This window comes from Thalassophryne amazonica, chromosome 4, assembly GCF_902500255.1.
Source record: "Thalassophryne amazonica chromosome 4, fThaAma1.1, whole genome shotgun sequence".
Classification (NCBI taxonomy): domain Eukaryota; kingdom Metazoa; phylum Chordata; class Actinopteri; order Batrachoidiformes; family Batrachoididae; genus Thalassophryne; species Thalassophryne amazonica.
In genome coordinates, this window is record NC_047106.1 from 38398506 (window position 1) to 38420027 (window position 21522).

At 40.6% G+C, this 21522-nt stretch overlaps 1 protein-coding gene across 1 annotated transcript in view; it reads left to right on the forward strand.

The window, feature by feature from the left end:
* gucy1a2 (guanylate cyclase 1, soluble, alpha 2) overlaps nucleotides 1-21080 on the forward strand; it is a 269867-nt gene extending 248787 nt beyond the window's left edge. Inside the window, exons 8-9 of the mRNA XM_034169417.1 lie at nucleotides 14520-14674; nucleotides 20527-21080. Of these exons, the coding sequence (XP_034025308.1) occupies nucleotides 14520-14674; nucleotides 20527-20746 (375 nt within the window). The 3' untranslated portion in view covers nucleotides 20747-21080. The remainder of the gene's footprint in view (nucleotides 1-14519; nucleotides 14675-20526) is intronic.
* The last annotated feature ends 442 nt before the right edge of the window (nucleotides 21081-21522 follow it).

Consider the following 21522-nt stretch of genomic DNA (forward strand, 5'->3'; position numbering starts at 1 on the left):
AGGTTTAGAAAAAATTTTGATCAAACAAAGTGCCAGTCTCAGCAACTTCTCAGACAAAGGAATTCCGACGAGGGGCTGGATGACTACTCCCACAAGGAGTGCTCACAGGCGAATGACGTCACCGACAGGCGTGGAAAAACTCACGCATGCGCACGAGGGTTCAAGCATGTCTGACGTAAAAACATATGAATGAAATCCATATAGTTTTTGAAAAAAATAAAAAGGACCTATACTTTATTGACAGACCTCGTATATACTGTATTTTCTGCACCATAAGGCGCACTGGATTATAAGGCGCGCCCTCAATTGGCGGGTACTCAACCCTTACAAAAGGCGCACCGGATTATAAGGCACGGCATCAATTAGCGGGTACTTAACCCTGACAAAAGGCGCACGCTAAAACATATAGTCTACAAAAAAAAAAGGGTCACGGAAACAAAACGGTGAGTTTATTTGAACTTTTTAACAACTTTGAACTACCGGTATTCAACAATATGGTACTCACATTATTTTTTATTATGGTTCTGTCACAAATCCATCCAAGTCCTCATCTTCTGTGTCTGAATTGAACAGCTGGGCAATTTCGCCATCAAACACGCCAGGTTACCACTCATCTTCCCTCTCATCATCACTGTCGTTTTTGCCTTCAGCTGAATGGTGACTGTAGTGACACTTCTCCCGGCTGTTCTTTGTTCAATGACCCATTGCTCGAGTTGGTCTTCTAGCTGTGGCCATCTCGCTTTGTTTCCGCAGAAACTCCATTTGGTCTTTTTAACTTGGCGCAGTTCATTTTCTTGTTTCCTCTCGCAGCTGCTCTATTCCCATGAACAACCGCGTAACTGATAGCCTGCAGTTTGAATTGTGCCTCGTAAGCATGTCTCTTCACTGGCTCCATTTTCGGGGGTCCTTAGACACACAAATGTTGTTTTGCAGGATACCTGTAGTATACGGTAACTACCGGAGGAGTGGCGGAGGTAAGTGTACGTACCATGGACTCACGGACTCTTCCCTGATTGGTTTATCGCTGGCAGCGTACGTACTCTACGCTACCAGCGTACGTACTTTACGTATTACTTAATGTTCTCCAATTGGTTTATCGCTGCCAGGGTACGTACTCTACGCTGCCAGCATACGTACTTTATGTATTACGTCCCTGTGTCAGCGGGAAATGGTCTGATATTCCGACGGTCAAAGACAACGTCGGTCGTTTTTACAGATTTTGGAATTCAGTGCGCACATAAGGCGCACCGGATTATAGGGCGCACGGCCGATTTTTGTGAAAACGTAAGGCTTTTAGCTGCGCCTTATTGTGCGGAAAATACGGTACATAAATGTAAAGATTAAACAACGAGAAGCCGTGCGTTGTACGGTTTGAATGCACGACGCGGAGTCTAAAACACTCAGCGAAGTGCATTCAAACCGTATAATGCATGGCTTCGAGTTGTTTAATCTGCTTATACCATGGTCCCACACAGTGAGCTAACACACAAATATTTATTTAAGTTAACAGAAGTTAATAAAAATGTGTGAATATTTGGGACTATTTTATACCAGTCTCAAGATATTTTGTCTCCGATGCACTTACCAAGTCTATGGCTCACGCCGCAGCGGGCCACTCACTCCGCCCCACTCTCTGCTGTGTCGAGCTGCGGCCAACAGGTCCAGAAACTACGCTCGCTGTTTTGATGCGGAGCCCGCAAGGATAGAACCGTTCTCTTCTTCTTTCCCATCTTTAATCTTGTCCAGTTCATCCGATGTTAAATCTTTACGCTGTTGCTTTTGCTGTTCTTCTCGTCTGCTCTCCTCCTCTTTCCATTCCTCAAACGTTTTATTTTGGTCAAAAATATTAAAATTCACTTGGAAATCCATGTTTTATCACGTTTCTGTCATTCACCTGTCAAAACACAGCTGATCTGCGCCAACTGATTTGCACGTTGCTGTGGTGACGACCAGAGCGGAGTGACTATAACAGTGACTTAACCCGCCGAACTACGTGTGCGTATATGCGAAAATAACGTAAAAATAATAAAATTAAATAAAAAAAAAATTATATATATATATATAATGATCAGTGTCGGAGGTCAAGATCAGATTTCTTGCGCAATGCTAACATAAGAAAATGTCTAATTTTATGAAACTGTGTCAAGATATTTTGTCAGTGAATTTGATTGTTTTAAAGTCCATGCAGACCCTTAACTGGGATAAGTGGGCTCAGAAAATGGATGGATGGAAAACCCAATGCTGTACTGTCTGAGTTGTCTCCTTTCTTTTCCCCCCTGGAAGAAATCAATAATTAAAAAAAAAAAGCTCCAGTGCATATGATTCAGTGTGATCAAGTGGTGAGGCTGCAGACTGTACGCTGTTATGACCAGTGTTGCCACAGTTACTTTGAAAAAGTAATCCAATTACTGATTACTGATTACTCAATTGTAAAAGTAACTAAGTTAGATTAATAGTTACTTTTTTAGTTACTTTCCCCAGCTGTCGACAACAACCCTCTGCCACCTCAACATGACAATGATACCTGTTTTGCCAAAACTCACTTTATAGTCACCCTTTCTTGACTTCAATGAAAATAAATACTTGTTTTATAAAAAGTAAAATAAAGACCTCTTTCTTGACCTCATATTTAACTGTTGACAGCACTGTAACAGTAAAACTTCTAACCTACATTGTTTATAAATGTAACTATTAAATTCTTTCTAACATTTTTCTAACATTTAAATGCTCTCTAAACATTTTACTTGTCAGAATTATTATTATTATAGGTAGTATTAGTAGTTGTAGTAAAAAAAGGCTTCAAAACTGGACCTTTAATCTAGCGGTGTTGTGGGGGGGGGGGGGCACATCCTTGCCCCACGTCCCCATTCCATCTGGATTCGCACCTGCTTTGGTGTTTGAGCACAAAGAATGGATAACATTTATTTATGCAGAAAACATGACCAAATTTACAGGTAAGAAATTTTTATTGCATTTTCACATCATGTGGTCCTCAGAAAGAGAGTTTAGGTGTATTTGAGTGGAAAATAGTGTTAGTTGTTGACGCGTTACAGAGGATCAGCTGATTTTAACGAGCAGATACGGAGTGGCTCAGCTCAGAATTCTTAATAAAGGAGAAAAAAAGCATAAAAATGTCTTTGTAAAGCTCAGTGCAGGTATGCTGTTGTCACCGTGCTTTAAGAGGTGAGGACAAGTCGTAGCTGCTGCAGAAAACCGCGGATGAAAAGCGAGCAGTTCAGTCGAACCCCGACCTCCTGCCCACGGACCACGTTTAATGCTGCTATTGACCCGCGATGCAAAAATAATAGTAACGCACAGTAACTTGGAGAAGTAACTTTAATCTGATTACTGATTTGGAAAGATTAACGCGTTAGATTACTTGTTACAAAAAAAAGTGGTTTGATTAGAGTAACACATTACTAAGTAATGTGTTACCGGCATCACTGGTTATGACTTTGTTTCCCTTCATGTCTTTGCTTCTTTGGCAACAGAGATTCATGCTCTCTTGCCTTCTCATGTAATTAGCAATGTGTATGAGTCTCCATTTCACAAAAATAAGGCTTCTCAAACTAGTTAGCCTACACTAACAACTAGAGCCCAACCCAAATGGATTTTGGGTGGTGTGATACGATATTGATATTGGGAAGTAATCAAACCCTTATGACAAAGAAATGTAAACATGAACTTTATTATAAGGAACTATAAATAGGAACAAAATGCAAATACAACAAAATATATAGAATCATAAAATGAATTAAGAAAATAAACATGTTTTTCATACAAAATGCAGTGAAACAGAAACACATCTTTTTTTGCATTGTAAATATGTTGGTAAACGTATTGACTGATTGTTGCACACATCTGAATAGTAAATGATAATACTAAGAAATAATAAATTAAAACATATACTTGTGCTGTAACGTGTTTGGAAACCTACTGTCATAATGAACACCTAAACATACAACACACTCTTTTTAACCTGGCTTATTTAGTCATTAGGTCCTGTAGCTAATGTGACCAAGGGGTGATGGGGTTCCAGCCATGCTTGACAGTATTTCACATAATGCTGTCAGATCACTGTCTTCTGGACAAACTATGTAATGATACAATACGACACACTTTATTGTCCCCAAGAGGCAATTTGTCTTGGACTTCAAATGCTCTGCAGACATTTCTGTTTCAAGAAATCAATAAATAATACAACAAACGGTACAATGCTTGCATGCCTATGGAAAATTCAGCCAGGTATTGCATGTTATGCATAATCTAATATACAAATAAAACAGCATACAGAAATAAGATAATAAAATTAAAATACACATCTTACTTGTACATATCTACATATGCACACACAGGCATACATATATACACACATACACGTGCGTGTGTATATATATCCATGCACATATCCATGCACATACATACATATATACATGCAAACATGCACGTGTGCCTTTAATGACACCTTTTCGAACAACCAAAGTTTATTGTTTATGCAGTAAAACAAGGTTTTCATATGGGCAAAAATAACCCCAATACAGATATGCATGAAAGGCTCATAACCGGTTACTGACTATTGCAATGTGTTATACATAACTGCTTCTGCACATTGTCTTTCTATGCTGGATAGTGTTTATCATGGGGCACTGAGATTTATTAGTATCTGTGGTTCTTTTACTCTCCACTTTATTCTAAAGGTAAATAGACTTCTTTATGTGCCCAGTGCCTCCTTTGAATTTGTCTTCTCTTTTCACAAGGAGACATGGATGTCACAATCTCTGGTGTATGGATTCTTTACACTTTGTTGTCCCCAAAGTAAGAACTGAACTGGCAAAAACCCCTTTAGGTTTTCAGCACCTAATGCTTGGAAGTATTACAATCTGAGCTTCGACTTCAAGCCCTGGTTACATTGAATGAGTTTAAAGCTCTGGTGAAATCATTGCAGTCTGCCTCATCTTTGTGCAAGTGTTTTATTGACCAAGTTTTAATGTTGTTAATTTTATTCTGCTTTTTATTATTTTTAATGTAACCATGCTGCTGCTCTCTTGGCCAGGTATCCCTTGTAAAAGAGATCTCGAGCTCAATGAGACTAACCTGGTTAGATAAAGGTTAAATTAAAAATATACGAGGGCTGTCAATAAAGTAAGGGTCCTTTTTATTTTTTTCAAAAACTATATGGATTTCATTCATATGTTTTTACGTCAGACATGCTTGAACCCTCGTGCACATGCGTGAGTTTTTCCACGCCTGTCGGTGACGTCATTCACCTGTGAGCACTCCTTGTGGGAGGAGTCGTCCAGCCCCTCGTCGGAATTCCTTTGTCTGAGAAGTTGCTGAGAGACTGGCGCGTTGTTTGATCAAAATTTTTTCTAAACCTGTGAGACACATCGAAGTGGACATGGTTCGAAAAATTAAGATGGTTTTCAGTGAAAATTTTAACGGCTGATGAGAGATTTTGAGGTGATACTGTCGCTTTAAGGACTTCCCACGGTGCGAGACGTCACGCAGCGCTCTCAGCCGCCGTCGTCAGCCTGTTCAAGCTGAAAACCTCCACATTTCAGGCTCTATTGATCCAGGACGTCGTGAGAGAACAGAGAAGTTTCAGAAGAAGTCGGTTTCAGCATTTTATCCGGATATTCCACTGTTAAAGGAGATTTTTTTAATGAAAGACGTGCGGACGGATCCGCGCGTCGGGACGCAGCCGACGCGGTGCGGCGGCACAGGAAAAACACCTCCGTGTTGATAACCATTTGTAAAATCCAGGCGGCTTTTGATGGCTTTCAGTGGAGTGAGTATATGAGAAATTGTTTAACAGGCAGGACATGTTCCAACTTGTCCTTAAGGCTTTCAACAGAGGTGTTTTTCCTGTGGCAAAGCGTCGCGGCGGCTGCGTCCCGACGCGCGGACCCGTCCGCACGTCTTTCATTAAAAAAATCTCCTTTAACAGTGGAATATCTGGATAAAATGCTGAAACCGACTTCTTCTGAAACTTCTCTGTTCTCTCACGACGTCCTGGATCAATAGAGCCTGAAATGTGGAGGTTTTCAGCTTGAACAGGCTGATGACGGCGGCTGAGAGCGCTGAGCGACGTCTCGCTCCGTGGGAAGTCCTTAAAGCGACAGAATCACCTCAAAATCTCTCATCAGCCGTTAAAATTTTCACTGAAAACCAGCTTAATTTTTCGAACCGTGTCCACTTCGATGTGTCTCACAGGTTTAGAAAAATTTTGATCAAACAACGCGCCAGTCTCTCAGCAACTTCTCAGACAAAGGAATTCCGACGAGGGGCTGGACGACTCCTCCCACAAGGAGTGCTCACAGGCGAATGACGTCACCGACAGGCGTGGAAAAACTCACGCATGCGCACGAGGGTTCAAGCATGTCTGACGTAAAAACATATGAATGAAATCCATATAGTTTTTGAAAAAAATAAAAAGGACCGTTACTTTATTGACAGCCCTCGTATATATAAAAATGATGTCCAATATCATCGGCCAATTGATATATTGGTCGGGCTGTACTAGCAACCAGAAGTATGGGGGAGCAACCAGTAATTTCTTTCTTCTTTCTTCACTTTTCCTGCTACATTGTAAAATGCAAAACATGGAGTAATTATGTTACTGTACCAACATGGCAGTGCAGCATGGTGATTTCCGTGAGGGGGCCCACGTCCATGTTGAAATGAGGGGCTCATTCTAAACTGATGGAAACACATTGTAATTATGCACTAATGAACACATGGTTCTTAATGCTATATTCCATTTTTGCTAATAAACACCACTAAATTCTACACAGTGTAGCTTTAATAAAAACTAAATGGATAAATATGTGTGTCCAACTGAAATAATATTCATTTTTGTACTGATAGAAAAACAAAACAAAACATGTAGACCACTAATTACAACAGCAGCATTTGACAACGTTGGATTCGGAAGTGATCAAGGATGTTGATTAATCAAATTTTGCTGCACTGCTGAAGCAATATTTGGACTTTTAGCACATGTAGCATTGAAGGCATGCTCCACGGCGCAACAGGTAACTGATTAGTAACCACATCATCATGAATTACTTCAGAGTAATTAAACCTCAGCTAAGCAGGTGATAATGCATCTGTCAGTTGCTTAGTTTATTGACTGCCAGTAACACTTAGCAGCTTACTTCTAAAACAGAATACAGAAGAGTGTCTCTGTAACAGCCTCCCCTGTTACTGTCTCTGTGTCCTTCTGTCAGCTTTGGCTGCAGGATGGAATATGATTGGTCATCTGTGATGCTGAACCACTAACTGATAGGTTCCATTGAGGACTACAGTTTGTGTCGTGGACGCTGACTCATATGTGGAGAGCATATCATTGTTCAGAAAGCGAGACACATTTTAGTGTTTGAATGTCAGTGATTCTGTAGATACGTGAAAGTTTAGTCCAAAACCAGGTCACGCTCATCCACCTGTAGCGCCGCCGTTTCTCTCATTCTTTAATCCTCCTCCTGCGCCGTTGAGCTCCTCCACCTAATTAACCGCCTATTTTTATCTCACTCTCTATTGTCTTTCTGTCTGTCTCCACTCTCTATACCTAACTACCCCCATCGCCTGTTGTTGCCATGGCTACCTTGCAGTGTGCCGGCATGCACACAGTGGTGCTGGTTACCAAGGTGATGAGATGCTCAGGAAGATCATTAGAAATATTCTGGGCTTTGCCGGCTTTCGTGCTTGTGTAAAACCGCTTGTCTCCAAGTAAAGGAAATCAATAGGTGTCCGAGCTGAAGTGTGATTGTCTGACAGCTGGATAGATTTCACTCACCCTTGAGCCATTTATAGATTTACGTTTGATTATGCAATGTGTTGCTGCCCTGAATATGTTGGCAGTGTTTCTGTATGAATTCAACCTCTGTTGTTGCTGTTGACACAGACCCTCAGATCAGGTAGTGCTGTTAGATAATATCTGTGCTAATTCCTTATTTTATGTTAGTGATCAAGTATTTGCCTTTGTTATTTGATTGGAAGTCTGAGATCTGAGTTACGTTTCACTTCTATCAGGCATGTGCAAGTTTCAGATACAGGGAGAGCTCCCCCTGTTGGTGAGAGCCAGTAACATTAGAAGTGTGAGACTAAACCACACCCACTGTAACACCCACATTGTATAAAAGTGCTGTGCGAGGCATCCTCTGGGTCCTTCACAAAATGGCCGCCACCTGTGAGGACCCAGGCCTGGTTTTCAGCGTGACCTTCAATAAATTCAAAATGAGGAATGTATCGATGTGGTTCTTTGTAAGGGGCAGTAAAGTACATAAAGAGCCGGGAAAAATTACAGTCCCATTGCACCTGTCAGGTGGTTTCAGTACCGAGTATAAGGCTAATTATTTAATGAAGAATGGTGGATCTTCCCACCAGGGGGAACAAGCCCGTGCAACTTGATACTGGTCTCAATAAGAGTGGACAAATAAAGTCAGCATGTCGTAGGACAGCACTCTGTTTGCCAAAACCACAGATAAATGATTTTCGTCATTAATGAAGATCGCAGTTTATGGGGGAAAATACATATATATAAAATCATATTTTAAATGTCCTATTGGTCGGGACTGTGCACTGTGCAGAGAACTCCTCCTTAGCATGGTGGTACTGATACTGGTAATGTTGCATGTATAATAACTCAGACAATTAGCCCCAACCAGAAGGTCAGTGACAATAATTAATACTATCTTTTGATTATGTATTCTCCTCAAAAGCTTGTAAATGAGCCATCATTTATCCTGATCTGTTGGGGTTTTTACTGAGCAGTAACAAAAGGCACTTGGCAATCACCTAAAAGCTAATTTTTCTGCAGTATTTCTTAGGAATGGCTTTTGGTTGCCTTGGTAACCACCTACAGGTCAGGATACAGCTGAATATGTATATTAGTTTACTATATAGGAGGTAAAAAGCAGTATGTCACAATCTGTTGGGTGTAGTGTACAAACAGACTACACTACACTGTCCCGTGAGTCAGACGGAGCCAGGTAACCTAAAAAAGAACAACATTCCTGGAAAATTCAAAGAAGCTAGCAGACATATTGTACATGAAAACAGTACTGATGTCCAAGGGGCTGTGGTATTGTATAAATACACATCAATGAAGTCCAGGAATCAATTACAAAAAGTCTGTTATTGCAAAGTAGGCATTTTTTGCGGTGTACGTGGGTATGAACACATGCATCATCTGTAAACATCCGGGTCAAAGGACAGGTAGAATGGTGGTAGTGTAGTGGATCTGAATTGTAGTCCTATTACTCGCTCACTTTGTTCTAGTACATACTACAGCAATGGGTGGGAAGTAGTTTCCTACATACAGGTTAGTACATACTGAGTATTTGGAAGCAGGGTATTTCTATGCATTATTTTTAGAAATGTGTCCCTTGGCAGTGTTGCCACAGTTACTTTGAAAAAGTAATCCAATTACTGATTACTGATTACTCCTTGAAAAAGTAACTTAGTTACTTTACTGATTACTCAATTGTAAAAGTAACTAAGTTAGATTACTAGTTACTTGTTAGTTACTTTCCCCAGCTGCCCACAACAACCCTCTGCCACCTCAACATGACAATGATACTTGTTTTGCCAAAACTCACTTTATACTCACCCTTTCTTGACTTCAATGAAAATAAATACTTGTTTTATAAAAAGTAAAATAAAGACCTCTTTCTTGACCTTATATTTAACTGTTGACATCACTGTAACAGTAAAACTTGCAATTTCTAACCTACATTGTTTATAAATGTAACTATTAAATTCTTTCTAACATTTAAATTCTCTCTAAACATTTTACTTGTTGAAATTATTATTATTATAAGTAGTATTAGTAGTTGTAGTAAAAAAAGGCTTCATCTAGGGGTGTTGTGGGGGTGGGAGCACATCCCTGCCCCACGCCCCCATTCCATCTGGATTCGCCCCTGCTTTGGCATTTGAGCACAAAGAATGGATAACATTTATTTATGCAGAAAACATGACCAGATTTACAGGTAAGAAAGTTTTATTGCGTTTTCACATCATGTGCTCCTCAGAAAGAGAGTTTAGGTGCATTTGAGTGGAAAATAGTGTTAATTGTTGACGCATCACGGAGGATCAGCTGTTTTTAGCAGCAGATACTGAGCGGCTCAGCTCAGAATTCTAAATAAAGGAGAAAAAAAGCATAAAAATGTCTTTGTAAAGCTCAGTGCAGGTGTGCTGTTGTTGCCTTTAAGGTGAGGACAAGTTGTACCTGCTGCAAAAAACCATGGATGAAAAGCTCACAGCTCGCTTAAAGTGGGCAGTACAGTCGAGCCCTGACCTCCTGCCCACGGACCAAGTTTAATGCTGCTATCAACCCACAATGCAAAAATAATAGTAACGTACAGTGACTTGGAGAAGTAACTTTAATCTGATTACTGTTTTTGAAAGCTTAACGCGTTACATTACTCGTTACTAAAAAAAGTGGTCAGATTAGAGTAACGCGTTACTAAGTAACGTGTTACCGGCATCACTGTCCCTTGGTTACCTTGGCAACCACCTAAATATTAGTTTCTCTGCATTATTTTTTGGCTGTTGTCCTTTCTCTGGTTACCATACCAACCATTTCTAACCTATTCTTTAAATAAGACTATTTTACAATCAAAGAACTGTTTATTCATTTAACAACAGGCTCCAACCATGCCTTGAAGTATTAAGTAGTAAGCCACTGTTTATGGATACATCGAATATGTATATTAGTTTACTATATAGGGGAGGATGGTTGATAAGGGTAGACCTTTCTTGTGTGAAGCGCCTTGAGGCAAATTTGTTGTGATTTGGCGCTATATAAATGAAATAAATAGAACTGAACCTTTTCTTTATTTGGAAAAAGAAATGTACTATATGGAGGATCTAAGTCTAGGATTTAAACTACTGTATTTGTTAACTGAAGTGAAATTTCTTGGTGTAACAAAATAAAAAAACACAAGCAAGTAATATTCATTTATTCATTTTCTGCCACTTATCCGGCTCTGGGTCACGGTGGTGGAGCTGAACCTGGTTCTTTCTATTTACAAATACCTATACAGGGACTATTAGTATAATTTGTTAGTATAATTAATTGTTAGTATAATTGTTTATAGTATAATATGATTATCATTGATACAAACTATGTACAATTTACCAATTAATGTTAATCACTTCAAGTCAATATTTAATTTATTATGCATTATGTATGTGTACACATTGCTTATTCATTTGAAATTCACTTTTTACAATAGTTGAATGGATGATATGTTAAGTTTGCTTTAATTATTCATTTTGTGTATTTTAGCTTTGAACTGATTAACTGATTCCATCTGCTCAAAGTGATATTAATCAGTGAAATCACCTGGTGGAGTCGGTGTCTGCAACGAAAACCTGCACCCTCTTGGCCCTTTCTGGAACAAGTTGCCCACCACTGGTCTAGTGACAGAATGAGTCAAAAGACACAGAGATGTCAGGGAGGGCATTCCACAGACGGGGAGCAGCAGCCTCGAAGGCCCTGTCGCCCATGGTCTTGAGCGGAGTCCTGGGTGGGTGCAGGCGGTGCATTTGGCCTGACCAGGTTTTAGCTGATATATGTAGGTTGAAGAGTCTGGTAAGGTAGATGGGGGCTACACCATACAGACAGTGATGGGTGTGAAGTAGGATTTTGAATTCGATACTGAGGTGAATGGGGAGCCAGTGCAGAGTGCGAAGGATGGGGGTGATGTGGTCATATTTACACACTCTCATCATTTTATCATATATAAATGCAATCCATTTCACATAAATATCCACACACATATAAGTATTCACACCCTTTGCTCAATACTTTGTCGATGCAACTTTGGCAGCCTCAAGTCTTCTTGAATATGATGCCACAAGCACCTGTCTTTGGGCAGTTTTGCCTAGTCTGAGGTCAAGAGCACTCTGGAGCAGGTTTTCATCCAGGATGTCTCTGTACATTGCTACATTCATCTTTGCCTCCATCCTGACTAGTCTCCCAGTTCCTGCCACTGAAAAACATTCCCACAGCATGATGCTGCCACCACCATGCTTCACTGTAGGGATGGTGCCTGGTTTCCTCCAAACATGACGCCTGGCATTCATGACAAACAGTTCCATCTTTGTCTCATAAGACCAGAGAATTGTGTTTCTTATAGTCTGAGAATAATTCAGGTGCCTTTTTAAAACTCCAGGCGGGCTGTCATGTGCCTTTTACTAAGGAGTAGCTTCCATCTGGCCACTCTACCATACAGGCCTGATTGGTGCATTGTTGGATTGCTGCAGAGGTGGCTGTCCTTTTGGAAGGTTCTCCTCTCTCCACAGAGGAATCCTGGAGCTCTGACAGAGTGACCATTGGGTTCTTGGTCACCTCCCTGACTAAGGCCCTTCTCCCCCAATCACTCAGTTTAGACGGGCGACCAGCTCTAGGAAGAGTGCTGGTGGATCTGAACTCCTTCCATTTATGGATGATGGAGACCACTCTGCTGATTAGGACCCTCAAAGCAGCAGAAATGTTTCTGTTCTTTTCCCCAGATTTGTGCCTTGAGACAATCCTGTCTCAGATGTCTACAGACAATTCCTTTGACTTCATGCTTGGTTTGTGCTCTGATATGCACTGTCAACTGTGGGACTTTATATGTAGACAGGTGTGTGTCTTTCCAAATCATGTCCAATCAACTGAATTTACCCAAGTGGACTCCAATTAAGCTGTAGAAACATCTCAAGGATGATCAGTGGAAACAGGATGCACCTGAGCTCAATATTGAACTTCATGGCAAAGGCTGTGAATACTTAGGGTGATTTCTTAGGGTTTTTATTTTTTTATTTTTCATACATTTTCAAAAAAAAAAAAACTTTTTCACATTGTCATTATGAGGAATTGTGTGTAGACGTTTGAAGAAAAAAAATGAATTTCATCCACTTTAGAATAAGGCCGTAACATAAAAAAATGTGAACAAAGTGCAGTACTGTGAATACTTGGATGGATGTGCTGTATATTTGGACACATGTATATTTTAAATTTTGTATCAGTGCATATTGTAGTTGAAATCTAATCATGAGCGCACACTCATTGTGTAGATTATATCCTGAGAGTAATTGCATCCAAATGGTGGAATTTTAGCACTTTTTTGTGCATGTGACTATTTTTAAGCAAATTAATATCAAATCAAATCAAATCAATTTTATTTATATAGCGCCAAATCACAACAAACAGTTGCCCCAAGGCACTTTATATTGTAAGGCAAGGCCATACAATAATTACGGAAAAACCCCAACGGTCGAAACGACCCCCTGTGAGCAAGCACTTGGCGACAGTGGGAAGGAAAAACTCCCTTTTAACAGGAAGAAACCTCCAGCAGAACCAAGCTCAGGGAGGGGCAGTCTTCTGCTGTTGGTTGGGGCTGAGGGAGAGAACCAGGAAAAAGACATGCTATGGAGGGGAGCAGAGATCAATCACTAATGATTAAATGCAGAGTGGTGCATACAGAGCAAAAAGAGAAAGAAACACTCAGTGCATCATGGGAACCCCCCAGCAGTCTAAGTCTATAGCAGCATAACTAAGGGATGGTTCAGGGTCACCTGATCCAGCCCTAACTATAAGCTTTAGCAAAAAGGAAAGTTTTAAGCCTAATCTTAAAAGTAGAGAGGGTGCCTGTCTCCCTGATCTGAATTGGGAGCTGGTTCCACAGGAGAGGAGCCTGAAAGCTGAAGGCTCTGCCTCCCATTCTACTCTTACAAACCCTAGGAACTACAAGTAAGCCTGCAGTCTGAGAGTGAAGCGCTCTATTGGGGTGATATGGTACTATGAGGTCCCTAAGATATGATGGGACCTGATTATTCAAAACCTTATAAGTAAGAAGAAGAATTTTAAATTCTATTCTAAAATTAACAGGAAGCCAATGAAGAGAGGCCAATATGGGTGAGATATGCTCTCTCCTTCTAGTCCCTGTCAGTACTCTAGCTGCAGCATTTTGAATTAACTGAAGGCTTTTCAGGGAACTTTTAGGACAACCTGATAATAATGAATTACAATAGTCCAGCCTAGAGGAAATAAATGCATGAATTAGTTTTTCAGCATCACTCTGAGACTAATATAATCTAATCATCACTAATATAATCGTGATGAAAGAACTGTTGAGCTGTTTTCTGATTGCCAAGCAAATATAAAGTCTCAAGCTGATTTAAAGTGTTACATATGTCTCTAAGTTCAGTTAAATCAAGCATTAATACAGTAAGACACAGTTTGATCAATGGTACTTTCATCCCATCATAACCACACACACACACACACACACACACACACACACACACACACACACACACACACACACACACACACACACACACACACACACACACACACACACACACACACACACACACACACACACACCAAACTGTGACTTTTCCTTAATGATACAACAGAGGAAAACAGCAAGCCATCATACTGGGGAAGCTGAAATGTGCTCATTACTTTCTCTCCTTTCTCTTCATTCTCCTCCCACCACCTCATTCCTCTCTTCTTCCTGTAGCTAAGAATAGGTATCCACACTGGCTCTGTGCTGGCAGGCGTGGTCGGGGTTAAAATGCCACGTTACTGCCTGTTTGGGAACAATGTGACGCTGGCCAGCAAGTTTGAATCTGGGAGCAAACCAAGGTGTATCAACGTCAGCCCCACAACGTACCTGTGAGTAATTACACATCAATTTGCACATCCTCTCTATAAATATGTGTCCTTGACTTCACATAAAGCATGTCATCTGTTGCCCGTGTTCATCTCACACCCAGTGTTCGTCTCAACGTCTAATGACTAATTATGTTCGCTGTGATGGGTAATTTATCTCATCTCAAATTAAACAACAATGTTACAACAAAGATTAAGCTGTTCTTGCACAGGGATGTTTCCAAATTAACCTTCTAAAATGTAGCGAGTGATTTGTTAAATGAATGAATGAATGAGTCAGTCCATCTCTGTTTGTAAACACCATAACTCCAAATCAGTGAGTGGTGTCATTTCCAGTTTTTCTCAATTGCTAAGACACATTTCTCCAAAGTTTCTCTCCTTTTCTCTAAACTTTGAACACAAAACCCAATTTTCAAGCTACATTCACAAAAACCCCAGACTCTTTTGCAAAACCAAACATTCACCTCAAAACTGTTCAATCTGTGCTCAAAATTGAACTATGTTGTCATATCGTGCCCCGAGCCAATCAAAATTAAAAACCCTACTGAGCAGGCTCTAAAAATTATGTAGAAAAATAGAAAATACAGTGTTCAGGACATGAAGCTGTAGAAATAAATGTCTATTGTTCACTGTAGGCTAAATGCATGTTACAAAACAAAAAAAAAACCTCTGCATTTAGCACTTGTACATAGTAGAAAAACATTCAAATAATAGAAATCATGTGAATTTAGCACTTGCACATTGCACCCAGTGAGTCAAAACTTCACACATTATCGAGAAATGTTGGTTTCTCAGACTGCAAAAGATGGAGAATTACACCCTACTTTTTCTTGGTCAGGCTCAAAACTTCTCAATCACCCCTCATACATATAGAAAATAGAATTCCTTATTCTTAATCGATACAACAGTAACACCCTGGTCATACTAGAGGGCGAATAGGCCTGAATGCCATCTAACTGAAAATTCAACCTTCATTCTGGCAAAGTTGACGCACAATTGAAAACCAGGGCTGAATCCAGAGTGAAAATCTGACAGATGCATTTTTGCCCAATGATAAAACAAAAATCATACACGTCTTGTTATTCAATAATCTTCATTCTTTTATTCGTATTTTATTTTATTCATGTATCACATGGCTGTGGAATGTCCCTTAATTTAAAAATAATCAAGGTTTTAGAATTTTGCAGAATTGATTTATTTGCTCCAGAAGAAAAGCAGATATGCAGATTTACAGTGTAGTTTTTAGAATTTTATAGAATTTATTTTTAATATTTATTCGCTCCAGAAGGGGAAAAAACAAATAGATCTACAAATTTACAGTGTAGTTTTTGGAATTTTATAGAATTAATTTCTAATAGTATTTATTCGCTCCAGAAGAAAAATATAACTACCAATTTACAGTGTATTTAAAATATGAAGAAAGTTCTGTGTGTCAACAATGATTTAATTTCTTTGATTATCGTAAAGTGTCATATGCCACGTGACCGAATGGGTGCCTTCGTTCAGATACATGTATTTAGTAAATAAATAAAATGTTTTACGATCTGAAAGTGTGTGTGGCATAAATACACTTAAACCAGGCATATTTCCATGATGATTTATGGATAAATTAAATACTTTTACAATCAATACATGTGGCATGTCTGATATCATTGGCATCAACAATCGACAACGACTGAACGAGTGGGTTTTTTTTCCAAGTTTTGGCCATCGATCGACCAACGATTTTAGTCAGAAAACCACCAAAAATGTAATTTCAGTCATCATGGAATGCCTTTCAAACCACACTATTGTCTGAAAACTATTTATAAACCACTCACCGTTTCTTGCTGAAATAAGCGCCCAATTTTCCTTGCACAACTTTTTTCCTGGATGCCATGATCATCGACTCGACTGGACTGACGCTATGTTTGTTTTGATCCACCTGTGCGGTGCATTGTGGGATCAAATCAAAAGCTGTGTTCACCACGGGGACACGTTCAGCACTATTTGGGATTATTCGAGATTTTATTTTTTACCGATGACGAACAATGCACAACAAAAATCTGACTGATGCAACTGCATCAGTCTAAACCGGTCTGGATCAGGGCCTGAAAACCTCCAACAGCATTCTGAGTGCACTAAAAACATTTGGGCACAGTCGTGCAGCCAGCTCGGGGTGCATTCAAGGTGGAAAAATTTTGAACGGCAGTCGAGGTGGCATCAAACTGCATTCTGACTGCGTTCTAAATATTCATGCATCAAAACAACATTTAGAATAGCCTGATCGTGCTCCAGAGACATTCACTATGTTCAAGCATGTCAAATCCTGCCTGCATGTCCTGGACAGCACCACCAGGAAATATTGTGTATGGAAAGTCTCTGGCACACAGTCATCTTGTGAACTAGACATGTACATTGCGCAATCAAACAGAAAACACCGTGTGTCACTGCGAGTCAATGCATCTCAGTGGCGCTGTGCACTGCAGCGCAGCGACTCTGAACAAGGTGTTACATCTATAATACTCATGATACTGCAGATACATTAATTAACACATAAGATGGAATGGAAATGCAGCTGTTTTAACAAGCCATTACAATATAACAAATATAAATAATTACCTTTGATATGACTCCAAATGCATAGCCCAGTGACACAACGTGTGCCATCCAGCTGGACAGCGGGACACACAGCTCGTGCGTGAGGCAGTATCATGATCACTTTGCTGCTCGTGCGTGAGGCAGTATCGTGATCACTTTGCTGCTCGTGCGTGAGGCAGTATCATCTGATTGCTTTTATGCTCGTGTGTGAGGCAGAATCATCTGCTCCGTTTGCTGCTCGTGCGTGAGGCAGTATCATTGCTGCTCATGTGTGACACAGTATCATCTGACTGCTTTGCTGCTCATGTGTGAGGTAGCATCACCTGATCACTTTGCTGCTTGTGTGTGAGACAGAATCATCTGATTGTTTTATTGCTTGTGTGTGAGGCAGTATCATCTGATCACTTTGCTGCACATGGATTGATTTCCTGGAGAGTAAGAGAGAGAGAGAGAGGTGCACGTACAATGGGGGGGGGGGGGGGGGGGGGGGCATGTGGCCACTGTGTAATGCTTTAATGTCAGAACCTGTGTTACCTCTCCTCTGGATTTTATATTTTATCCAATATATGGATTGATGTATGTTAGCCAGGATCCCCTGATCATGGATTTACTGCGATGCACCATGGACTGGTGTCTATTACCGGTAATAACAGCTGTGGGTGTGCATGTCTGTGAGATCATGACCATAATAATCTGATCACATGCCATCACATGCACTACACTAATGGGATACTCAGGGGACCCTAGTTTACATGTAATCGGTTCATAGGTTGTCTGTCATTCTAAATCCAGCAGTGAGACATGGCAGGTCATCAAAAGATAGTGGACCACAGCGCTCGCTCTGCCATGCCCCTCCCCCTTGCTTGCCTTCCACACAAACTTTGAGTGGAGATCAGACCACACACGTACGGCATTCGAGGTGCATTCTGCATATTCCTGCTGCATTCTGCCAGCATTGTGGGGATTCGTGCTGTGTTCTGGCCGCATTTGACCTGCACTCTGGATATTCGTACTGTGTTCCGGCTGCATTCAACCTGGTTTTGGGAGCTGGTGCATGCCAAATCAGGGTTCTCACCAGCATTATAACAGCGTAACGGTCTGTTATGCTGTTATAATAAAAAATTACACTGCAGTTGGGTCGTTATATTGTTTTTGAGGGTGTGAAATGGGAAAATAATCATTTCTCTAAGTTGATTGTGGAGCCCCTGGTTCTGATGTAGAGGTAGCGCATCCACAATTTATTCATCAACCTGTATCAAAGCCATTTCTGTCTTTTCTGCTGATTAAAGTCTCTAAATGGGACACTTTTTCTGTGAGAATCATCCACCACTTTACACGGACAGTTTTTATTCGTTCATTATTAATGTGCCTTTTTTTGTGGGGCAGCCAGCAACACGGCTCTCTGCTGTGGACTGGAACCTTAATATCTCCCGCTTCTGCGGTTCCTAAACTAAAGTTAGTGTCCCTCATGAAAATAATAATAATGATAATATTCTCCGCTTCATGTGTCTGTGTGTGTTGTGGGATTTGCTGCAGCTCTCTGCCAAGTAAAGATGGAAAGACAGATCATTCTGCAATCAGTAACTTCAAAATGAATCTGCATTTTAAATCAAATGACACCTCTTTCCAAACATTGTAAAACAGACAAACTACAGCCAACCAAAACTGTTTCCCCCAAAATGAGACAGCCTCCGTTCCGTTGGGGAGAACTTATCCCGATGTCATAGTCTCAGCGCTCCAGTCTGAGCACAGCCGTGCAGCAGCGCTCCAGGCACAAGTATTGTAGGGGAGACCGGGGCCAAAGCAACAGTTTATATCTCTCTGAAACACTGTTGCCTGCATTTTGAGGGAAAATTTTAAGTAAAGCCATAGTTTTTTTTATCTTTGTTACAGCCTAAAAGTGGACTGACACGAGCATGCCTTTGCTTCACGACACATCTTGACCTGTGTTGTGCTGGAGAGTAAACTCGTCTTTAACTGGTGCAGACAGGATGCCAGAGGGGCACCGGTGCGTGCTATTGCGCACAGAGAATTTTGAAATGTTCAAAAAATCTTTCATGCACAAATGTCGTGCTATGTGGTGCGATCTAATCTCCAACGCTACGTGCAGCTCGTCAAGTGAAGTGAACAGAGTGAGTGGTGACATCAGCGGATTGCATCAGAGTGCAGCTCATCTGAAGTATTATAACAAGAAGTTAAATCTGTTATAAACATACTTTAACAGCTGCAGACAAGAAGGAAAGAACACGCAACTGTTTTATCAAGCCATGACAATGTAAACAAGACAAATAATGACCTTTTTAGATGGCTCAAAATGCTTTCTGCAGCTTGTTACACCCGCGTGTGCACACAAACAGCTCTGACTGCAACCTCCTCTGTGATTCAGGAAGGGATTAGAGCCTTTTTCAATGGCCAATTTGCAAAAAAAAAAAAAAAAAAGATTAATCCGCCACAAAATAATTATTTTATATACGCAGCATCCAGCACAGAGCATGTGGCATCCGGCAGAACAAAGAAAGGCGGCCAGCTGTGAACACAGCAGGTGGGATCATCACGACACAGTTCGTGCTATTGCGTGAGTCTCAGGCATGCTCATGTCAGTGCACCTTTACTTTAAAGACAAAAGAAACAAAGCATCACACCAAAACATGGAAGAGTGTAGAAATGTGTGTCACTGCACAGGAGCTAATTTATACACAGCAGTTTACTATAGAAAATCCTTACAAGTTTTTTTAACTTCAAGATTAATTACTCTACATTTTGAAGTTTAAAAAAAAAACACCAAAAAAAAAAAAAGGGCCTTTATAAGCCCATAAAGCAAAACCTTCAGTGGGGTCGAAGCTTAAGCAGTCCCTGAACCCCCGGCTTCTTAAAGTGAGTTTTCCATCCCGTTACGCTGAGAAAAAATCCTGAGAACCCTGCGAATGTGGCCGAATCATTCGAGGCAGCTTCGGCACACATTTTGGGCATTTGAATGGCATTCATACACAGCTGCGCCTCGAAGTTTGGCTTTTTTACCCATTCGGTCCTGATTTGGCTTAATTTGTGCTCATTTGTGCTGTGTGATGGGGCCTTAACATTTACTTTTGGTCCATCGTCCTCCATCTCAATTAATTAGTGGATCCTCAAAGGAAAGAACTTGGGCACCTCTTCTTGAGATGAGCTTGTTTGTCAGTTTCTTTTATTTCCAAAACCACCACTGCTTCTTTATACTCAGCCACATACTTTAACTTTTGTGTTTTCTCACGTATTTGTCCTTTTTCTGTTCTTACCAGGTTGCTAAAAGACGATTGTACGTTTTCATTCTTCCCACGTTCTCGCCTGGACCTCCCAGAGAATTTTCCCAAAGAGATTCCCGGAACATGTTACTTCCTAGAGGCGGGAACCTCTCACAGTCACGCCTCTTTAACCAGCTCCCGCTCTGTGCCCCCAGCTTCTATGAGAAAAGTCTCATACAGCATTGGGACCATGTTTCTAAGAGAGACAAGTTTGTAAGTCACGTAGAAAGGACAGGACATGTGGCTATTCCTTAAGGCTGGATTGGAACCTGTGGAATATGCAGGAAACCTACACACAGATCAATAGATATGCACATGCATGTGGAAGCTTGGATATAAACCTGTGCGTTGGAAACATCAAAAATGCTTTCTTATCAAAAAGTGAAAAAGGACAAGATGCCATTTGAGCAGTGGAAGATAATGTCACGTGGGACATGAAAACTATGCTGCAGAGTCTTATATGGAAGAATCTCGAAAATGTAACCTAAAAAAACAAAGAAAAAACATGGGAGATGGACAAACCTGACTATGAAACCTTAAAACCCAGCTGTGTTCCTCAGCAGTCATGGGTTTTCTCTCTAAGATGCCTCCCTTCCAGACTGGTACCCTAACTCTTGTAGAGAGGGAACAGCACTTCAACAAGACATCCATACATGGACAATTTTGCACTCATGAGCAATTGTGCAGAACAAACAAATCTATCATAAAAAACAAAAAAACAACAAAAAAAAAACGTTACTGTGCTAAAGAAATTTGAAATGACTTTTGGCTGGAGTTTTTGAAAATGATTGCTGTGCATCAATGGCCTCTGGTACAGGTACTGAAGAACATTACGACTCCCCGTCCTCCCTTCAGCTGTCCCTAAATCATGTCATGCTTGACTAAACATCCTCTTAACATCTGCTGCTCATTACGTCAACTTTTGATCAGTGGGTGGGAGCTGGGGAGAAACAGATGAGAGGCATAACTATTGAAGATAGGTTTAACAAATAA